General features: G+C 42.7%; 1 protein-coding gene across 3 annotated transcripts in view; it reads right to left on the bottom strand.

Moving 5' to 3' along the window:
- Window positions 1-9,916: 9,916 nt before the first annotated feature.
- The window catches only part of TSPAN5 (tetraspanin 5), a 180,670-nt gene continuing 172,857 nt past the window's right edge, over window positions 9,917-17,729 (bottom strand). For all 3 annotated transcript variants that reach the window (XM_001165628.8, XM_009448055.5, XM_009448054.5), the window contains 3 exons: window positions 15,691-15,738; window positions 15,467-15,583; window positions 9,917-12,134 (listed from right to left, as the gene is read on the bottom strand). In XM_001165628.8, the coding sequence (XP_001165628.2) occupies window positions 12,069-12,134; window positions 15,467-15,583; window positions 15,691-15,738 (231 nt within the window). In that variant the 3' untranslated portion in view covers window positions 9,917-12,068. The remainder of the gene's footprint in view (window positions 12,135-15,466; window positions 15,584-15,690; window positions 15,739-17,729) is intronic.

A 17,729-nucleotide genomic window follows, 5' to 3' on the forward strand; every position in this document is an offset into this window, starting at 1 on the left:
GGCATTTTAATATCTTATTAAGTTAACAGAAATGGTAATCTGGAACAGATAAAAGACATTAATGACATTTTTTCCTCTTTTAATCTAGGCGCAAATCTTGACTCAAAATTAACAATTTTCAATTTAAAACCTAAGTATCAATGATAAAGTATTAATTTTGCACAGCTTTAAATAAGGCTTAACTCTAGGTATCACAAATTAAATGTTTTTAATCCTTTGATCCAGTTATCCCATTATTAACAGTCTATCTTAAGGAAATAACTAGAGTTATGTGCAAAGTATAGGAAATGCATAAGAAAGGTCATTGCAAGGATTTCCTATTTAATAAATGGTGTTGGGAAAACTGGCTAGCCATATGCAGAAAGCTGAAACTGGATCCCTTCCTTACACCTTATACAAAAATTAACTCAAGATGGACTAAAGACTTAAACGTAAGACCTAAAACCATAAAAACCCTAGAAGAAAACCTAGGCAATACCATTCAGGACATAGCCATGGGCAAAGACTTCATGACTAAAACATCAAAAGCAATGGCAATGAAAGCCAAAATTGACAAATGGGATCTAATTAAACTAAAGAGCTTCTGCACAGCAAAAGAAACTAGCATCAGAGTGAAGAGGCAACCTACAGAATGGGATAAAATTTTTGCATTCTATCCATCTGACAACGGGCTAATATCCAGAATCTACAAAGAATTTAAATTTATAAGAAAAAAACAACCCAATCAAAAAGTGGGCAAAGGATATGAACAGACACTTCTCAAATGAAGACATTTATGTGGCCAAGAAACATAGGAAAAAAAGCTCATCCTCACTAGTCATTAGAGAAATGCAAATCAAAACCACGATGAGATACCATCTCACGCCAGTTAGAATGACTATCATTAAAAGTCAGGAAACAACAGATGCTAGAGAGGATGTGGAGAAATAGGAATGCTTTTACACTGTTGGTGGGATTGTAAATTAGTTCAACCACTGTGGAAGACAGTGTGGCAATTCCTCAAGTATCTAGAACTAGAAATACCATTTGACCCAGCAATCCCATTATCAGGTATATACCCAGAGGATTACAAATCATTCTACTATAAAGATACATGCACATGTATGTTTGAGGCACTGTACACAACAGCAAAGTCTTGGAACCAACCCAAATGCCCATCAATGATAGAATGGATTAAGAAAATGTGGCACATATATACCATGGAATACTATGCAGCCATAAAAAAGGATGAGTTCATGTCCTTTGCAGTGACATGGATGAAGCTGGAAACCATCATTCTCAGCAAACTAACAAAAGAACAGAAAACCAAACACTGCATGTTCTCACTCATAAGTGTGAGTTGAACAATGAGAACACAGGGTCACAGTAAGGGGAACATCACACACCGGGACCTGTCGGGGGTTAGGGAGGGGTAGCATTAGGAGTAATACCTAATGTAAATGACAGGTTGATGGGTGCAGCAAACCACCATGGCATGTGTATACCTATGTAACAAACCTGCACGTTCTGCACATGTACTCCAGAACTTAAATTTTTTTAAAAAAGGTCATTGCAACTGTATTTAATTCAAGACAGCCCAAATTTCTAATAGTAATTGTATTAGTCCATTCTCACACTGCTATAAAGAACTACCTGAGACTGGGTAATCTATAAAGAAAAGAGGTTTAATTGACTCACAGTTCCACATGGCTGGGGAAGCCTCAGGAAACTTACAATCGTGGCAGAAGACAAACGAGAAGCAACAACTTCTTCACAAGGCAGCAGGAGAGAGAGCAAGTGAGGGGAGAAGTGCCACAGTTTTAAGCCATCAGATCTTGTGAGAACTCACTCACTATCACGAGAACAGCATGGGGAAACCACCCCCATGATCCAATCATGGTGTTAGGTGATTAGGGGTTAGGTTAGATCCCTCCCCTAACATGTGGGGATTACAATTCGAGATGAGATTTGGGCAGGGACACAGAGCCAAACCATTTCAGTGATGAATTGGCTAGTAAAACTGTGGTTTATCTATACCAGCAGCTCTCAAACTTTGTGGTCTCAAGACTCCATTACACTTTTAAGAATGTTTGAGCCCCCTGAAGAGCTTTGGTTTATGTGGGTTATCTATGTGAATATTTATCATTTAGAAATGAAAAGGGAGAAAAGTTTAAGACACAGAAATACACAAGCACACATTCCATTAGTTGTCAGAGTGATGACATCACATCATGTAGCTGTCAGAGTGATGACATCACCACATCAGCAAACCCAAAATTAAGAACAAAATGGGAAATAATGTCTTAGTATTAAGAAATAGTTTTGACCTTGTGAACCCTTGGCATCTTAGGGAAACCCTTGATCTATAAAATAGAATAAGATTCCACCAAAAAAATGTTGTATAAAGCATTCACTGACACTGAAAAATCCCAATTTTTAAAAAAGCAGACCACAGAACAGTATGAACAGGATTATACGATTTAAAACAAATTTAAAAAGCAATGGAAAGACACACTGATATTTTACAAGTATATATCTCTAGATGGTGAAAATACTAGTTTTTTTTTCTGCATTGAGATTTTTCTTTATTTTTATTTTTTTGAGACACGGTCTTGCTTTGTCGATTAGGCTAGTGTGATGGTTAATACTGTGTGTCAACTTGATTGGATTGAGGGATACAAAGTATTGATCCTGGGTATGTCTGTGAGGGTGTTGCCAAAGGAGATTAACATTTGAGTGAGTGGGCTGGGAAGGCAGACCCAGCCTCAATCTGGGTGGGCAGCATCTGATCAGCTGCCAGCATGGCTACAATATAAGCAGGCAGAAGAATGTGAAAAGAGAGATTGCCCTAACCTTCCAACCTACATCTTTCTCCCATGCTGGATGCTTCCTGCCCTTTAACATCAGACTCCAAGTTCTTCAGTTTTGGAACTCGGACTGGCTCTCCTTGCTCCTCAGGCTACAGATGGCCTATTGCGGGACCTTGTGATCATATGAGTTAATACTTAATAGACTCCCCATATATATCTATATCCTATTAGTTCTGTCCCTCTAGGGAACCCTAACTAATACAGCTGGTATCCAACTCCTGGGCTCAAGTGATCCTGTCACCTCAGCCTCCCAAAGTACTGGGATTACAGGTGTGAGCCACTGTGCCTGGCTGAGATTTTTCTTTTGTAATTAGAATAAAACGCATTTACCAAACATATACTTAATGCCTATTTACAGTCACCTGTATTTTCCTTCCCAGACCTGAAAATTTCAGCTTAGTAGCTTTAGGAAATGTATCACTAAAAAATATTAATACAAGGTATTAGTTTTGCACAGCTCTAAATGAAGCCTACTTGTAGATTGTCCTTGCCTCTTAAAGTGTGGTCTGCAGACCACAGCATCAGTATCACCTGGGAGCACGCTAGAACCATGGATTCTTCAGCCTCAATCAAGACCTACAGAATCAGGACCTGCATTAAGACCCAGATGATTTGTGTGCACAACAGAATTTGAGAAACCATGGGGGTACGTTAGAATGACCTGGGAATTTTAGAAACGGTGTGGAAGAGAGCACATGTTTTTTGTCTTTTGTTTTTTTTTTTTTTGGAAACGGGGTCTCGCTCTGTCACCCAGGCTGGAGTGCAGTGGCACAATCTCAGCTCACTGCAAACACTGTCTCCCAGGTTCAAGCGATTCTCCTGCCTCAGCCTCTCTAGTAGCTCGGACTAGAGGCCTGTGCCACCATGCCCCGCTAATTTTTTGTTTCTGTTTTTAATAGAGACGGGGTTTCACCATGTTGGCCAGGCTGGTCTCCAACTCCTGACCTCAAGTGATCCACCCACCTTGGCCTCCTAAAGTGCTGGGACTGTAGGTGTGAGCCACCACGCCTGGCTATTTTTTGTCTTTTCTAATGCTCTCAGGTGATTCTAATGTGCATCTAGGGCTGAGAAACTGCTGCTCTAATGCAGGGGCCTGGCTTGAATCTAAAAAAGAACAAGATTGTTACCCCAATCTCTACCTACTTTAAAAAATATCCTCCCACTGCAACATGTAGTGACCTCCCTGCCAGTTCCCGGGTCCTAGAATTTCACAGGAACAGCAGAACTAGATGGAGAAAACAGCTGGTAATATAGTTTGTTCAGGCTACTATAACAAAATACCATAAACTTGGTAATTTATAAACAGTAGAAATATGCTCACAGTTCTGGAGGCTAGGAAGTCTAAGATCAGGGTGTCAGCATAACTGGATTCCAGTGACAGCTCTTTTCTGGGTTGCAGACTGCTTCCTTCTCGCTGTGTCCTCACATGGTGGAAGAAGGCAAACGAGCGCCCACAAGCCTCTTTTATAAGGGCACTAACTCCGTTAATGAGGGCTCTGCAATCATGATCTAATCACCTCCTAAAGGCCCCACCTGTTAATACTACCACGGTAGGGATTAGGTTTCAACCCTAACAGCACAGAGCTTGTACCTATGTTGTCCAATTTCACAAAAAAATTCTACTTTTCACATCACCTTCTGATATGGTTCGGCTGTGTCCCCGTCCAAATCTCACCATGAATTGTAATAATCCCCATATGTCAAGGGCAGGGCCAGGTAGAGATAATTGAATCACGGGGGTGGTCTCTCCCATACTGTTCTCCTGGTAATAAGTCTCATGAGATCTGATGGTTTTATAAATGGGAGTTCCCCCGCACAAGTTCTTTTGCCTGCTGCTATGTAAGATGTGACTTTGCTCCTCATTCACCTTCTGCCATGATTGTGAGTTCTCCTTAGCCATGTGAAACTGTGAGTCCATTAAAACTCTTTCCTTTATAAATTACCCAGTCTTGGGTATGTCTTTATTAGCAGCGTGAGAACAGACTAACACACCTTCATTGTGGATGAGGTAGTTACTGATCACCTCAATTACCACTGCTGTCATTCAGCAAACTTTCAAGTGCCTGGTATATGCCAAGTACTGGGCCACAATTCCAAGACTCTCTATACTGGACCTTGCTGCTTATCTGAGCTTTTCCCCACTCTTTCGTCTGGAGGTTATGGGCCCTTCCCAACCTCTCCAGCAGCATAGGCTTTATTATGGCCCCTTCCACATTCCCCAGGGGCCCAGACCAAACCTCTCTTCCTTCTTGAGACCATCTTCCATTAACCCCTGTGTTCTTCCTGTATCTCAACCAGGCACCATTTTGAGAGATGTCAGTTTAGCTCTTGATGAATTGGAAATTTTCCACATGTGGGGTTTTCCCCTCCATCAGTTTACATTTCCTCAGGAACTTATGCAGCGTGCTTATAACACACTGCCTGGAACACAGTAAACTTCTAGTCAATAAATGTGACCTGTTATTTCAAGGGATAGATGATGTATTCACCCCTAGTACCCAGCCTGCAACAGGTAGCCAGAGAACTAGTGGGCAGATTCAGTTGCAAAGTAACAAGACTAAAGACAGCACAAGTGTGGAAGTATGGCTATTTTCTTTATAAAACTTGAGTCACTCTAACAACTTGAATTTAAGATAATTTACTTCAAATAAATACAGAATGCAGACCATGACTTAATCATAATAAATCATTCTCTATGTTTAAATTGTCCCACAAAATGTCAACTGTTTTCTTTTTTTGTTTTTTTGAGTTGGAGTCTCAGTCTGTCTCCCAGGCTGGAGTGCAGTGGCGTGATCTTGGCTCACTGCAAGCTCTCCCTCCTGGGTTCATGCCATTCTCCTGCCTCAGCCTCCAGAGTAGCTGGGACTACAGGTGCCCGCCACCACACCCGGCTAATTTTTTGTATTTTTAGTAGAGACGGGGTTTCACTGTGTTACCAGGATGGTCTTGATCTCCTGACCTCATGATCTGCCTGCTTAGGCCTCCCAAAGTGCTGGGATTACAGGTGTGAGCCACCACACCCAGCTGATTGTTTTCTTTTTTACGTATTTTTTTTTGTTTGAGTCAGGATCTTGCTCTGTTGCTCAGGCTGGAATGCAGCAGTGCAATCATGGCTCACTGCAGCCTCCATCTCCTAGGCTCAAGCAATCCTCCCACCTCAGCCTCCAACATAGCTGGAATTATAGGCTTGTGTCACCATGTCCACCAATTAGAAAAATTTTTTGTAGGGAGACGGTCTCACTATGTTGCCCAGGCTAGTCTCAAACTCCTGGGCTCAAGCCATCCTCAGGGTGAGTCTATAAAGTGAAAGCAAATTTATTAACAAAAAAAAAGGAATAAAAGAATGGCTACTCCATAGACAGAGGAGTTCTCAGGGTTGCCAATTGCCCATTTTTATGGTCATTTTTTGATGATGTGCTAAACGAGGGGTGGATTAGTCATGTCTCCCTTTTCTAGACCATGTAGGGTAACTTCCTGACATTGCCATGGCATTTGTAAACTGTCATGGCGTTGGTGGGAGTGTAGCAGTGAGGACGACCAGAGGTCACTCTCATCGCCATCTTGGTTTTTGTGGGCTTCTTTACTGCAACCTGTTTTATCAGCAAGGTGTCTATGACCTGTGTCTTGTGCCAACCTTCTATCTTGTCCTGTGACTTAGAATGCCTAGCCATCTGGGAATATAGCCCAGTAGGTTTCAGCCTCATTTTACCCAGGTCCTATTCACAATGGAGTTGTTCTGGTTCAAACGCTTCTGACAAGACCAAAGCAAAATCCAGGTGATTCACACTGGTGGTATGTATGCATATATGTGTGTATTTCTAAGTACAGTGTGTAGAAGTAACACACTGGTGGTTTTAGAAGAAATATAAAGATGTTCTATTCCTTGTTTCTGGAGAGTTGCTCATTTTGAAGAGGAATTGAAGTGCAAACCAGGGTCCTGGGGCCTTTTGTCACAAAAACCTCTGAAGTTCCAATGGAGGGTGGTGTTCCCTGGGAGGGAGGGTGCAGAGCATTGTCCTCCCAGCCCCATTGAGGACACCTTTAGGACAGTGCCTCTGCCTGGAAGATGAGCAGCTTTAGGCAGTCACCATCGTCGTCTAGAAACCACATTTGAAAACTGGTGGGAGGACAAGGCCCAGCTCCATCCTGCCGTGATAAACTCCCAGCAGCAAGATCCTAAGCAGGATAGATGGTGATGGGAGCAAAACGTCCTGTTCTCTTATCTTTCCAAAACAAGCCTTGCCATTTTCAGGAGCGTGTAAAGGAAATAAAACACCTACCTGCCCTAAGCAGGCAACATAAGCTGTGTACCTTCAAGTTTCTCCAAAGCACAAGCGCCTCTGAACATACAGTGTTTTTATCCCTGAACTATTCCAACTCCAGACCGGAGTGGTTTTACGCGGTCGACACTAGAGGGCAGGCCATTAAAACGTTCCCGTTCAAACGAGTTGCTCTGCAAATGCAAGAGCTGACACCGCACCTGAAGGTCCGCTCCGTATCCGAAAAGTAGCTTTCCCCCACGGAGAATGCAAGCGTGCGTTCGGTATGGGGCAAGAGCGTGGGAAGCCTGCTACTGCTTTCCTTTCGGGGCATATTTACAGTGAAAGCCCGTGAACTCGCCTGCTCTTCCCTTAGATTTACTTTACTTGGGAATTCCTAGAAGTGGAAAAATAAATCACAATGGCCAGTGCGGGTCCCCAGAGGTTTAGCCCCGGCTAATGGATAACAGGAAGGGACTAAATCAGCCTCCTCTCACCAGTGGCAAGTTTACAAGAGAACCACTCAGCATGAAAACGCCAAAGCAAGCTGTACTTAATCCCTCAAGAAGTTCTAAAAACTGTAATTTTATTAAGTTAGAAACAGGGTCTTCCTCCGCCAACCAGGATGGAGTGCAGTGGTGCGATCATACTTCACTCCTGGGCTCAAGCTGTCCTCCTGCCCCAGCCTCCAGAGTCGCTGGGAGTACAGGTGCATGACGCCAGGTCTAGCTAATTAAAAAAAATTTTTTTTTCATTTTTTTAAGACACAGGGTCTTGCTATGTTGCCCAGGCTAATCTTGAATTCCTGTCCTCAAGCAATCATCCTGCTTTGGCCTCCCAAAGTGCTGGGATTACAGGTGTGAGCCACCTTGTCTGGCCTAAAACTGTAATTTTATAAACTCTTTGTGGCAAACACCTCCAAACAAAAAGGCTCGGGTGAGTCTAAGGATGGCTTTGCTCCAAGTTCAGAGTTTGGCTTCTCTGCCGTGCTCCCTGCCCCCACCCACCCCCCCACCCCCATCTGACTGCCTTGTCTGTTATCATGTGTAGATTTTCTATGGATTTTATTGTGTCATCATGATAAAGCCAATGTTAATGTATTTTTCAGGCAAATGCTGCATTTTCCTCCTCACTCAAAGACTAGGCTTCTCACTCTGGAATTGGGCAGCACCTAGAAGCAGCCCCATGGCCTCACTGGAGAGAGCTCTGGCCATGAAACCCTGCTGGCCAGCGTTTATAGAGGGCTTCCCAGTTCTTCATTGGAGGTCTAAACAGGATTTCCCTAGAGAAGGAGGGCTTCGTGGAATAAATGACAAAGGGAGTTGGGGTGGCCTGCCAGGTCACTGGGCTCCAGCTCCTCATTGTTCAGCCCACAGGCTTCCCAGGGCGCCTGTCCAAGCCAGCCGGAAACAGGCGAAACTGCAAAATCACTCCATTCCTGCCCACACAAACACGGGGAAATGAATGATCACTTTGCACAAGAAACCTCCAAGAGACACTTTAAGGATCCCCTTGAGGAAAGGACAACTGGGACCTGTGGCAGGAAGAAGGCTGAAAGAAAAGTCCAGGTTTATTACTCCCTGGGAGAAGGAAGAGGAAGAACAAAGGAAATGCACTTCTTTAAGTACTTCATGATGCAAAATATTTTTAAATTCCTGAGTTCACGTTTAAAAACTGTATATTTTGAAATTATAGAAGCAATGATGTTAGTGGTAACCAGCCCAACAACAGAAATAAAGAGAAATTTAATAAACTTCCCCTAAAGTCTACCTTCTACACATTGAAGAAACTTCCTCGAAGTTTTTGAGTTTTATAGACAAAGCATCCTTTTACTTCTGAGCTGTCATTTTTTTTCCTTTGTTGGCTTATAGTTTGCAACAAGCAAAGAGGGCCAATGTAGACAATAAGAAAACTCAAGAAGCAGGGATTGGCCATCTCCAATCATCACTGATAAATTTCCTTAAAATCAAAATAACGTTGTTTCAAATATCTGAGCTATGAGGCAAAATGTTTCTTGAACAAGTCTGACACTATGTTGTCAGGATCTAAATGTGCTATATGAACCTTAAAATTTGTTTTCATTTGATCTTTGAAAAAAGTCTTTAATCAGTTCTCACGACGGAAGTCTTCTTCTGCAGTGATAATTCACAATGAAAGACATTTAAGCTGACATTTCTCTAATGGGTTTTTAAGATTCCAGCTCCAAGGGACTATGAGAAATTATTTTCTTATAAAAAAGGTTGTGAATATTATCAACATTTATCTAAGCCCATAAGTCATAAATCCCACCAGGCATTAAATTTTCAAGGGAGCTTTTAAAACATAGATTACCCTGTCTCCCACTCCAGAACTGCTAGGGGTAAGGTCTGGGGAATCTGTATTTCACATGGTCCCCAAGTGATTGTAACCAGCAGATGACCTCATGGGCAGGGATTTCCTACATACGAGGCTCTGGCCTCTGTGTCTTGTCAGTCAGCATTTTTAAGTACAAAGGAACCTTTCCCTTCCCAACTACAAAATCTTACCTTTCTGTTTCCCCTCCTAGAAAACTGGATCAGAGCAATGCTTCTCAAAGTGTAGTCCCCAAACAAGCCGCAAACAGCATCACCTACGATCTTATCAGAATACAAATTCTCCAGCCCCACCCCAGACCTACTAAGTTAGAAATTATGGGCATGGAGCAAATGCATTCATGTATTTTAACAAGTCCTCCCAGTGATTCTGACACCTGCTAAAGTTTGAGAACCACTGGATTCGAAAATTTCACAATTTCAAGAAAGAAGTAATGAAGAAAGACACAACACCATGTAAGGTAGAACCAAGTTTATTAATGACAGCCTTTATTACAATCACTCTCAAGTGTAAAAAATAAAGGGTGATTAATTAATATTTAAAACTCACTCGGACTTGCTGTTTGGCCTTTCAGTGGATGTGCCAAAGGGCAGGGATCTTGCCTGATTCTGAATCAACTGGCCAGATGGAGTTCACTGGAGAATGAGGCAATCAACAAAAAAGACAAATGATGCCAACTGGAGAGAGCTCGTGTCTTCTCCATGTTGGAAGGACATTACAAAATGGCAACTGTGGTGGGGGCAGAGATGAAGTAAGACAACCTTACAGTCGGAGTAAGATGTGAACACCTCTACCTATACAGAGACAAAAACACACACATGCAGAGCCATACACACACCCAAACAGTGAACACAGTTTTGAAAATAATTTCCTTTTTGTCCTTTCTCTGAGCAGACTGACACATTCATCGGCCACCACCATGCACCATGGGGCTGAAATGGAAAACCTCGCTTAATTTCCACAAAGTATTCTAGCTGGCTGCCCAGTTATGTGCTGGCAAATCTGTCCGCACCGAAAAATGTGCCTGTGGTTTTCCCAGCGTTCCACAGACTGATATCTGCTCCCCAGGAGGGCAACATCCGGTGGACCCACCAGCTGGATTAAAATCTAGAGGGCAAAACTCGTCCCTCCCACCTAAAGTGGGGGCAGGAGCGGCAGCACCAGGAAGTGGTTTCCCACTTTGTGTTACAGAGTACTTGCCCCAGTTCAACGCATTCCCCTCCAAAGTATTTGTGCTTTGATACCATCCTGATGGTTAGTCTGCAATAAGAGAACTGAAGGAGCTATGGCCATGCACTATTTTCTTTTTTTAATAAAAGCAAACTAAAACTGGAGGAAGAAAAAGAAACCATTAGAAGCTTTTGACTGGGTCAATGTTGTTTCCAAATTGGGTTTAATTCCATTCAAAGAGAAAGAAGGGGAGGGTGCAGAAGAGGCCACTCAGATAGACTCTGGAAGAGATCATCAAGACCAGGGAAGCATTTGGATGGTACAGCTGGTCTCTTCCCAGCCAGACTGGGAGGACATGCCACAACCTCCCAAGGCTGTGAACCTAGGAAATAAGTGCTGACCAAATAACATATTTCAATGTTTGTAGAAAAGCTGGCAGGAAAGGGAGATGATGGATTCAGATTCACAGGTCATGCAGATTAAGACTTAATCAAAAATTAATGCTTGAGCTGAGTAAGAAAACACTAAAATTTAAGTGGAACTGTATCATAGCTTTCACCTTTGGAAGACGAAAAACAACAAACATACAAAACAAAATGACCCAGAATATTCCAGAGCTTCCAAAAATCCAACTGCTAATTTTGGCAGGGTGAGAAGAAGGGGATATTTAACTGATACCTCTTCATTAACCTCATTTTCTCCTTGAATTTCACTGATAAACAAAGCTCAGGTCTACTTAGAAAAACGATCAGTCCTGCTAAAATACAGCCTCATGACGTCTTCCAATGCCCTTGCTCGGTGCACATGAAATACACAACTTCTCTTATAAGGAGACTTTCCAGGATAGACCAAGTGTGCTCGCCCAAGTGACTTGCTGAATACCATCACAAAATCTGAACCCAAAGATGAGTTGTTTTCTTCTTCAGATGAGAGTTGCAAGTGTTTCCTAAAATGTACATGGAGGGATGCCCACAAACCACTGCCCTCCCAGGTGAGGGGCTGAGTCTGAAGAGATGCACTCCTTCAGGCCATGGAACAGAAGGTGGTCCGTCCAAGGTGTGGTGAAGAGCAAAGCTGCCTCTCCCAGCCCTCCAATTACGGAAGATGAGGACAAGAATGTATTTTCTGCACATTCAAGTACATCTGGGCCCCCTACCCTCCCTTTTTTTCTTTTTTGGTAAGCATCCAACTGTCCATAAATTCATGGCTACAGTAGAGATTCACGGCGCAACGACTTTCATACTGGTTATTTTTCTTTTTTAATTCTGTCAGTGAGCAGCATTTCCCAGTTTTACACTCCCCTAATGGCAGCTCCATTAGGCGAGACTGCAGGCTGCATCTGTGATTAGGTCCATGCAGCTTGAAGATCAGTTCGGCACGCGGGAGGGTCCCGAAAGCTGGGTCTGTCCAGTGTCTTGCAGCAGCGGTTGCAGGGGCTCTACCAGCTCGCCCTGACAGCTTCGATATCGCTAACCAAATTCTGGGCCAGGCATATCCCAAAAATCTGAGAAAGGATGAAAATGTGAGTGAAACAGTGACACTCGTAACTTGTTTCCCTGGCCACTGTGTCCCATTTTTTTAAATCATTGATTTTTGAAATTTAAGATGTAATTCATATGTGGTAAAAAGCATCCTTGTAATGTGTATAATTCAGGGGCTTTTAGTGTATTCACAAAGCTATGCAACTATCACCACTATCTAATCACAGAACATTTCATTACCCCAAAAAGAAACCCTGTACCTGTGAGCAGTCATTCCCATCCCACCATCCCTACAGACCTGGCAACCACTATTCTACTTCCTGCCTCTGTGGATTTGCCTCTTCTGGACATTTCATATCAAGGGAATCATATAATATGGGGCTTTTGTGACTGTCTTTTTCATGTAGCAAAATATTTTCAAGGTTCATATACATGTACTATTAATGTATTCCTTTTGATGGCTGAATGATATTCCATGGCATGGATATGCCCCATTTTGTTTATCTACTCCTCAGTTGATGGGTATTTGCATTGCTCTCACATTTTGGCAATTATGAATAATTCTTCTATGAACATGAGCATACAAGTTTTTGGGTAAACACGTTCTCAATTCTTTTGGGTACTCCTCTAGGAGTAGAATTGCTGACTCATACAGTAGCACTATATTTAACTTTTGAGAAACTGCTAAATTGTTTCCCAAAGAGGTTGCAACATTTTCATTTCCATTAGCAACATATGAGGGTTTCGTTTTCTCCACATCCTTGCCAATACTTGTTATTGTCTGTCTTTTTTATTCTAACCGCTTTAACGAGTAGGAAATATGTGGCTTTGAATTGCATTTCCTTAATGACTACTGACGTTGGCATCTTTTCATGTGCTTATTAGCCATTTTAATCTTTAGAGAAATGTCTGTTCAGATCCTCTGCCCGTATTTTTGTTTGTTTGTTTGTTTGTTTGTTAATAATTTAAGAGACTGGGTTTTGCTCTGTTGCCCAGGCTGGAGTAAAGTGGCGTGATCATAGCTCAGTGCAGGCTCCTGCCTCTGCTTCCCAAGCAGCAGGGATTACAGGGACAAGTCACCATGCCTGGCTGCCCATTTTTAAGTTGCTTGTCTTTTTATTGTTGACTTTTTAAAGTTCTTTATATTTTCTAGATACTAGGAGTTATCTTTTCACCGTCTTGATGGTATCGTTTTCAGCACAGTTTTAAATTTTGAAGTCCAATTTATTTACATTTGTTTCATTGCTTATGCTTTTGATGTCATATCTAAGAAGACACTGCTTAATCCAAAGTCACAAATATTTATGCCTATGTTTTCTTCTGGAGTTCTATAGCATTAGCTCTTATATTTAGGTCTTTGCTTTATTTTGAGTTAATTTTTACATATGGTGTGAGTTAGTCTAAATTCATTATTTTGCATATCCACTTTTCCCAGTACCATTTGTTGAAATGACTGCTCTTTCCCATTGAATGGTTTTGGTTCCCTTGTCAAAAATCAACTGACCATATATGTACGAGCTTATTTCTTCTTCTTTTTTGAGATAGGATCTTGCTCTGTCACCCAGGCTGGAGTGCAATGGCATGATCTCAGCTCACTGCAACCTCCCAGGCTCAAGTGATCCTCCCTCCTCAGCCCCCCAAGTAGCTGGGACCACAGGCATGTGCCATCATGCCCAGCTAACTTTTGTATATTTTGTAGAGACAGGGTTTTGTCATGTTGCCCAGGCTGTTTTGAAACTCCTGAGCTCAAGTGATCCACCTGACTCAGCCTCCCAAAGTTCTGGAATTACAGGCATGAGCCACTGCACACGGCCTTATTTCTTCTTTTTAATTATATATATTTTTTTCTTATTTTTTTGAGACAAGGTCTTGCTCTGTCACGCAGGTTAGAGTGCAGTTGCCTAATCACAACTCACTGCAGCTTCAACCTTCTGGGCTCAAGCAATCCTCCCACCTCAGCCTGCTGAGTAGCTAGGACCACAGGCATGTGCCATTACATTTGGCTAATTTTTTAATTTTTACTTTTTGTAGAGACAAGGACTTGCTCTGTTGCTCAGGCTGGTCTTGAACTCCTGGGCTCAAGCCATCCTCCTGCCTTGGTCTCTCAAAGTGCTGGGATTACATCCATGAGCTACCACACCTGGCCTGGTTTTATTTCTTGATTTTTCAATTTTATTCCACTTCTCTATATGGCTAATCTTACTCAAGTACACACTATGTTGATTACTATATAGCTTTGTACTAAGTTTTGAACTGGGTAGTGTGAATTCTCCAACTTTGTTTTACTTTTGCAAATTTGTTTTGGCTATTATGGGTCCCTTGCTTTTCCATATGAATTTTAGGATCAGCTTGTCCATTTTTGCTAAAAAGGTGGTTACAATTTTGATAGGGATTACACTGAATCTGTAGATCAACTTGATGAGTGTTGTTACCGTAATAATATGAAGTTTTGCAACTGTGAACACAGGATATCTTTATATTTACTTAGGTCTTCTTTAAATTGTTTCAACTATGTGCTCTTTGGAAAGTATCACACCAACAACATGAAGAGTCCAGCTCTTAAGACTGGCCAGGAGGAAAAGTGGGTGCTCCCTTCCTTCACTAGCACTTTGGCAAGGTAGTTTAGGGAGAGAAAGGGGTATGACATCTCTATGAAACTTCCCAAAACCTTAACGTCACCACTGAGATCTACTTCTAACTATGCATGTTTGACTCAGTTGCCACAATGCAGTATTATTGAGCCCATGTAAACGATGGAATGCCAGCAGGCAACTACTGATCTAATTAATGTCTCCATCTTAGAAAAAGACAAGGTTTCCTAAAGTATTTCATGATAGCAGTATCTAAACTCAGAGCTTTAATAAAACACAAATCAGGCCGGGCACGGTGGATCACGCCTGTAATCCCAGCACTTTGGGAGGCCAAGATGGGCGGATCACGAGGTCAGGAGATCGAGACCATCCTAGCTAACACGGTGAAACCCCGTCTCTATTAAAAATACAAAAAAATTAGCCAGGCGTGGTGGCGGGCGCCTGTAGTCCCAGCTACTCGGGAGGCTGAGGCAGGAGAATGGCGTGAACCTGGGGGGCGGAGCTTGCAGTGAGCCGAGATCACGCCACTGCACTCCAGCCTGGGCGACAGAGCAAGACTCCATCTCAAAAAAAAATTAATAAAATAAATAAATAAATAAATGAATAAAATAAAACACAAACCAAATCGTTTAGGTCTGTTCTTCGCCCTCCAATGTGTCTTAAAAACTATGACAATCAAGGTTTTTAAGCAAAGCTCCGATCCTGGCAAGGGCTCTCCCAGGGCATTATTTCCCTGTGATATCCATAAAGGACCCTTATCTTACCTGCAGCAATGCAATGCCTATGAAAATACCAGCAACGATGGTTAAATTGTCCTGCAACCACTTCTCAAACTGGGGCACACAGCCTTTCGTGTAGATTACAATCTGCTGGTCAACTTCCTTCACAAGGGAAGAGGAAAGCACATTGTCACAGATAGAGCACCAGGCACAGGCCAAAGCTCCTCCAACACCCTTTGTGCTAAGCAACAACATGAGATTCCACTTACTGGTTTTTGCCTGGCATCATAGCCACACTGAGTGTTGATGACATCTTCCTGGTGAAGAAAGGAAAGAGAAAAGTGAAATTTACTCATTAGACAGAAAGCCCACCTAGAAATGAGCAGAAGACTTCTGTTACGCATTAGTAATAAAATGTGTATCTGGGCACAAAGACTGCAGCACTATGTTAAACACTTTATATACATGATCCCATGTCATTATTGCGACAATCTTCAGAAGTAGGTATTAAAATATGCCCTATTTTACAAATAAGGAAAACTAAGGCTTGGGGAATATCAGAAAAGACAGCAAGTCTATCACACAGGAGGCTCAAGATTCAAAGTGGTGCCAACCTCAAGAAGCTTATGGGATTTAGGGAACTGGAGACACAGATAAAAAACATAAAGGGCACAGTAAATCTTCATGTATGCTCTTTTGGATGGACTGCTACTTTTTAATCTATGTACTTCCATGTTACTTAAATTGTTTTTCAATGAGCTTTTAATAATTAAAAAACAAAACAAGGCCCCGACCACATAATCACACAGACAACCTGACGTATCACAGGGTCTGATCAGAAACATGGTTCCACTTTTTCGGGTTGTTTATTTTCCTCCTCTGCAGGGTGTGGGGCAGATTTTATTAGCTTAGAGCGCAAGGAATGAGCTAGCTCTGCCCAGAGGATCTGTAGGTGAAAGGGGAAGCATTAATGCCTCTGAGAATACAGAATTCTCCCAAGGGAGTGTTAATGTGGGACAGGAACTGGTGACAGGAGGCGCACTGTGCGGCACCCGCTGGCCAGTGCAAGGCCACCAGGATGAGCCCCTCAAGCTCTGAGTGTGCACTCTGCTGCCATGTGGCTCTCCTCAGAAGGGAGAGGAGGTTTGAGCTGGTGGGAAGGGCAGCTGGCGGGGCAGCACAGTCCTTAGTGACTTCGTCTCCTCTTTCAGACCAAGAGAAACAGCTGAGGTGGTCCCCTGGGGGAAGCCCGCAGGGAAGTTCTGCTTTTCCACTCCAAGACCATAGCTCCTTTTAAGAGCCCCACAGCCTCCACCATAAGAAGGAGCATCTCCACTGAGCTCATCAGCACCCACTCGGCTCTGCTTCTGAGGGGTAAGGGCGAGCCTTGGGGAGTACATCTGGAGACTGCAGGGCCAGAGAACAGTTGAGGAGTCCCAGAAGGGCTCTGCAGCTAGGAGCACACAGAGATGCGTGGAGTAACCTCTCATGTTTGTCATTCTAACACTAGAGAGTTACCTTTTTTTTTTTTTTTTTTAAGAATTGTGGTCTCACTCTGTCACCAGGATGGAGGGCAGTGGCATGATCATGGCTCACTGCAGCCTCAAACTCCTGGGCTCAAGTGATCCTGTTTCAGCCTCCAGAGTAGATGGTACGGGTGTGTGCCACCACACATGGCTAATTTTTTAATTTTTTTGTAGAGATGGGGTCTCACTATGTTGCTCAGGCTGGTCTTTAACTCCTGGGCTCAAGGGATCCTCCCACCTCAGCCTGCCAAAGTGCTGGGATTACAGGTGTGAACTACTATGCCTGGCTTAAGAATTGCATTTTAAGTCATTCTATATACCAGGCACGATTTGACACAAAATATAATCAAACCTGTGGCAAAAGTGAGTGACTTACAAATAGATTTTATATTTTATTCTTTTTTATAATAAAATGCAAACTGCATGACTATAGTCATGATGACATTCAGGAGTCCAGGCAGCTGTGGTCTTCCTACACAGCAGTCCAGGCCTATCTTGGTCTCAAACTCTCCTCCTACTCCTAATAGTTCCCCTAGAACTAAGCCAAAAAGAAAAGGGTTACTAACCCCAAACCAATGCAGAGAGCTCTCATATGAGCCTGCCCTTCTCATGAAGAAAGGCTAACAGATGATACAGGCAAGTTGCCTGGGTCTCATATTTCACTCCATTGTCTGCTAGCAGTGCAAGCTTGGGAAAGTCACTTACACCTCATGTGCCTTGATTTCTTCCCCTGAAAAGAGAGGGTAATGGTGGTATCTGCCAGTAGGAATGTGCCCAACTTA

This window comes from Pan troglodytes, chromosome 3 (assembly GCF_028858775.2).
Source record: "Pan troglodytes isolate AG18354 chromosome 3, NHGRI_mPanTro3-v2.0_pri, whole genome shotgun sequence".
In the NCBI taxonomy this organism is placed as follows: domain Eukaryota; kingdom Metazoa; phylum Chordata; class Mammalia; order Primates; family Hominidae; genus Pan; species Pan troglodytes.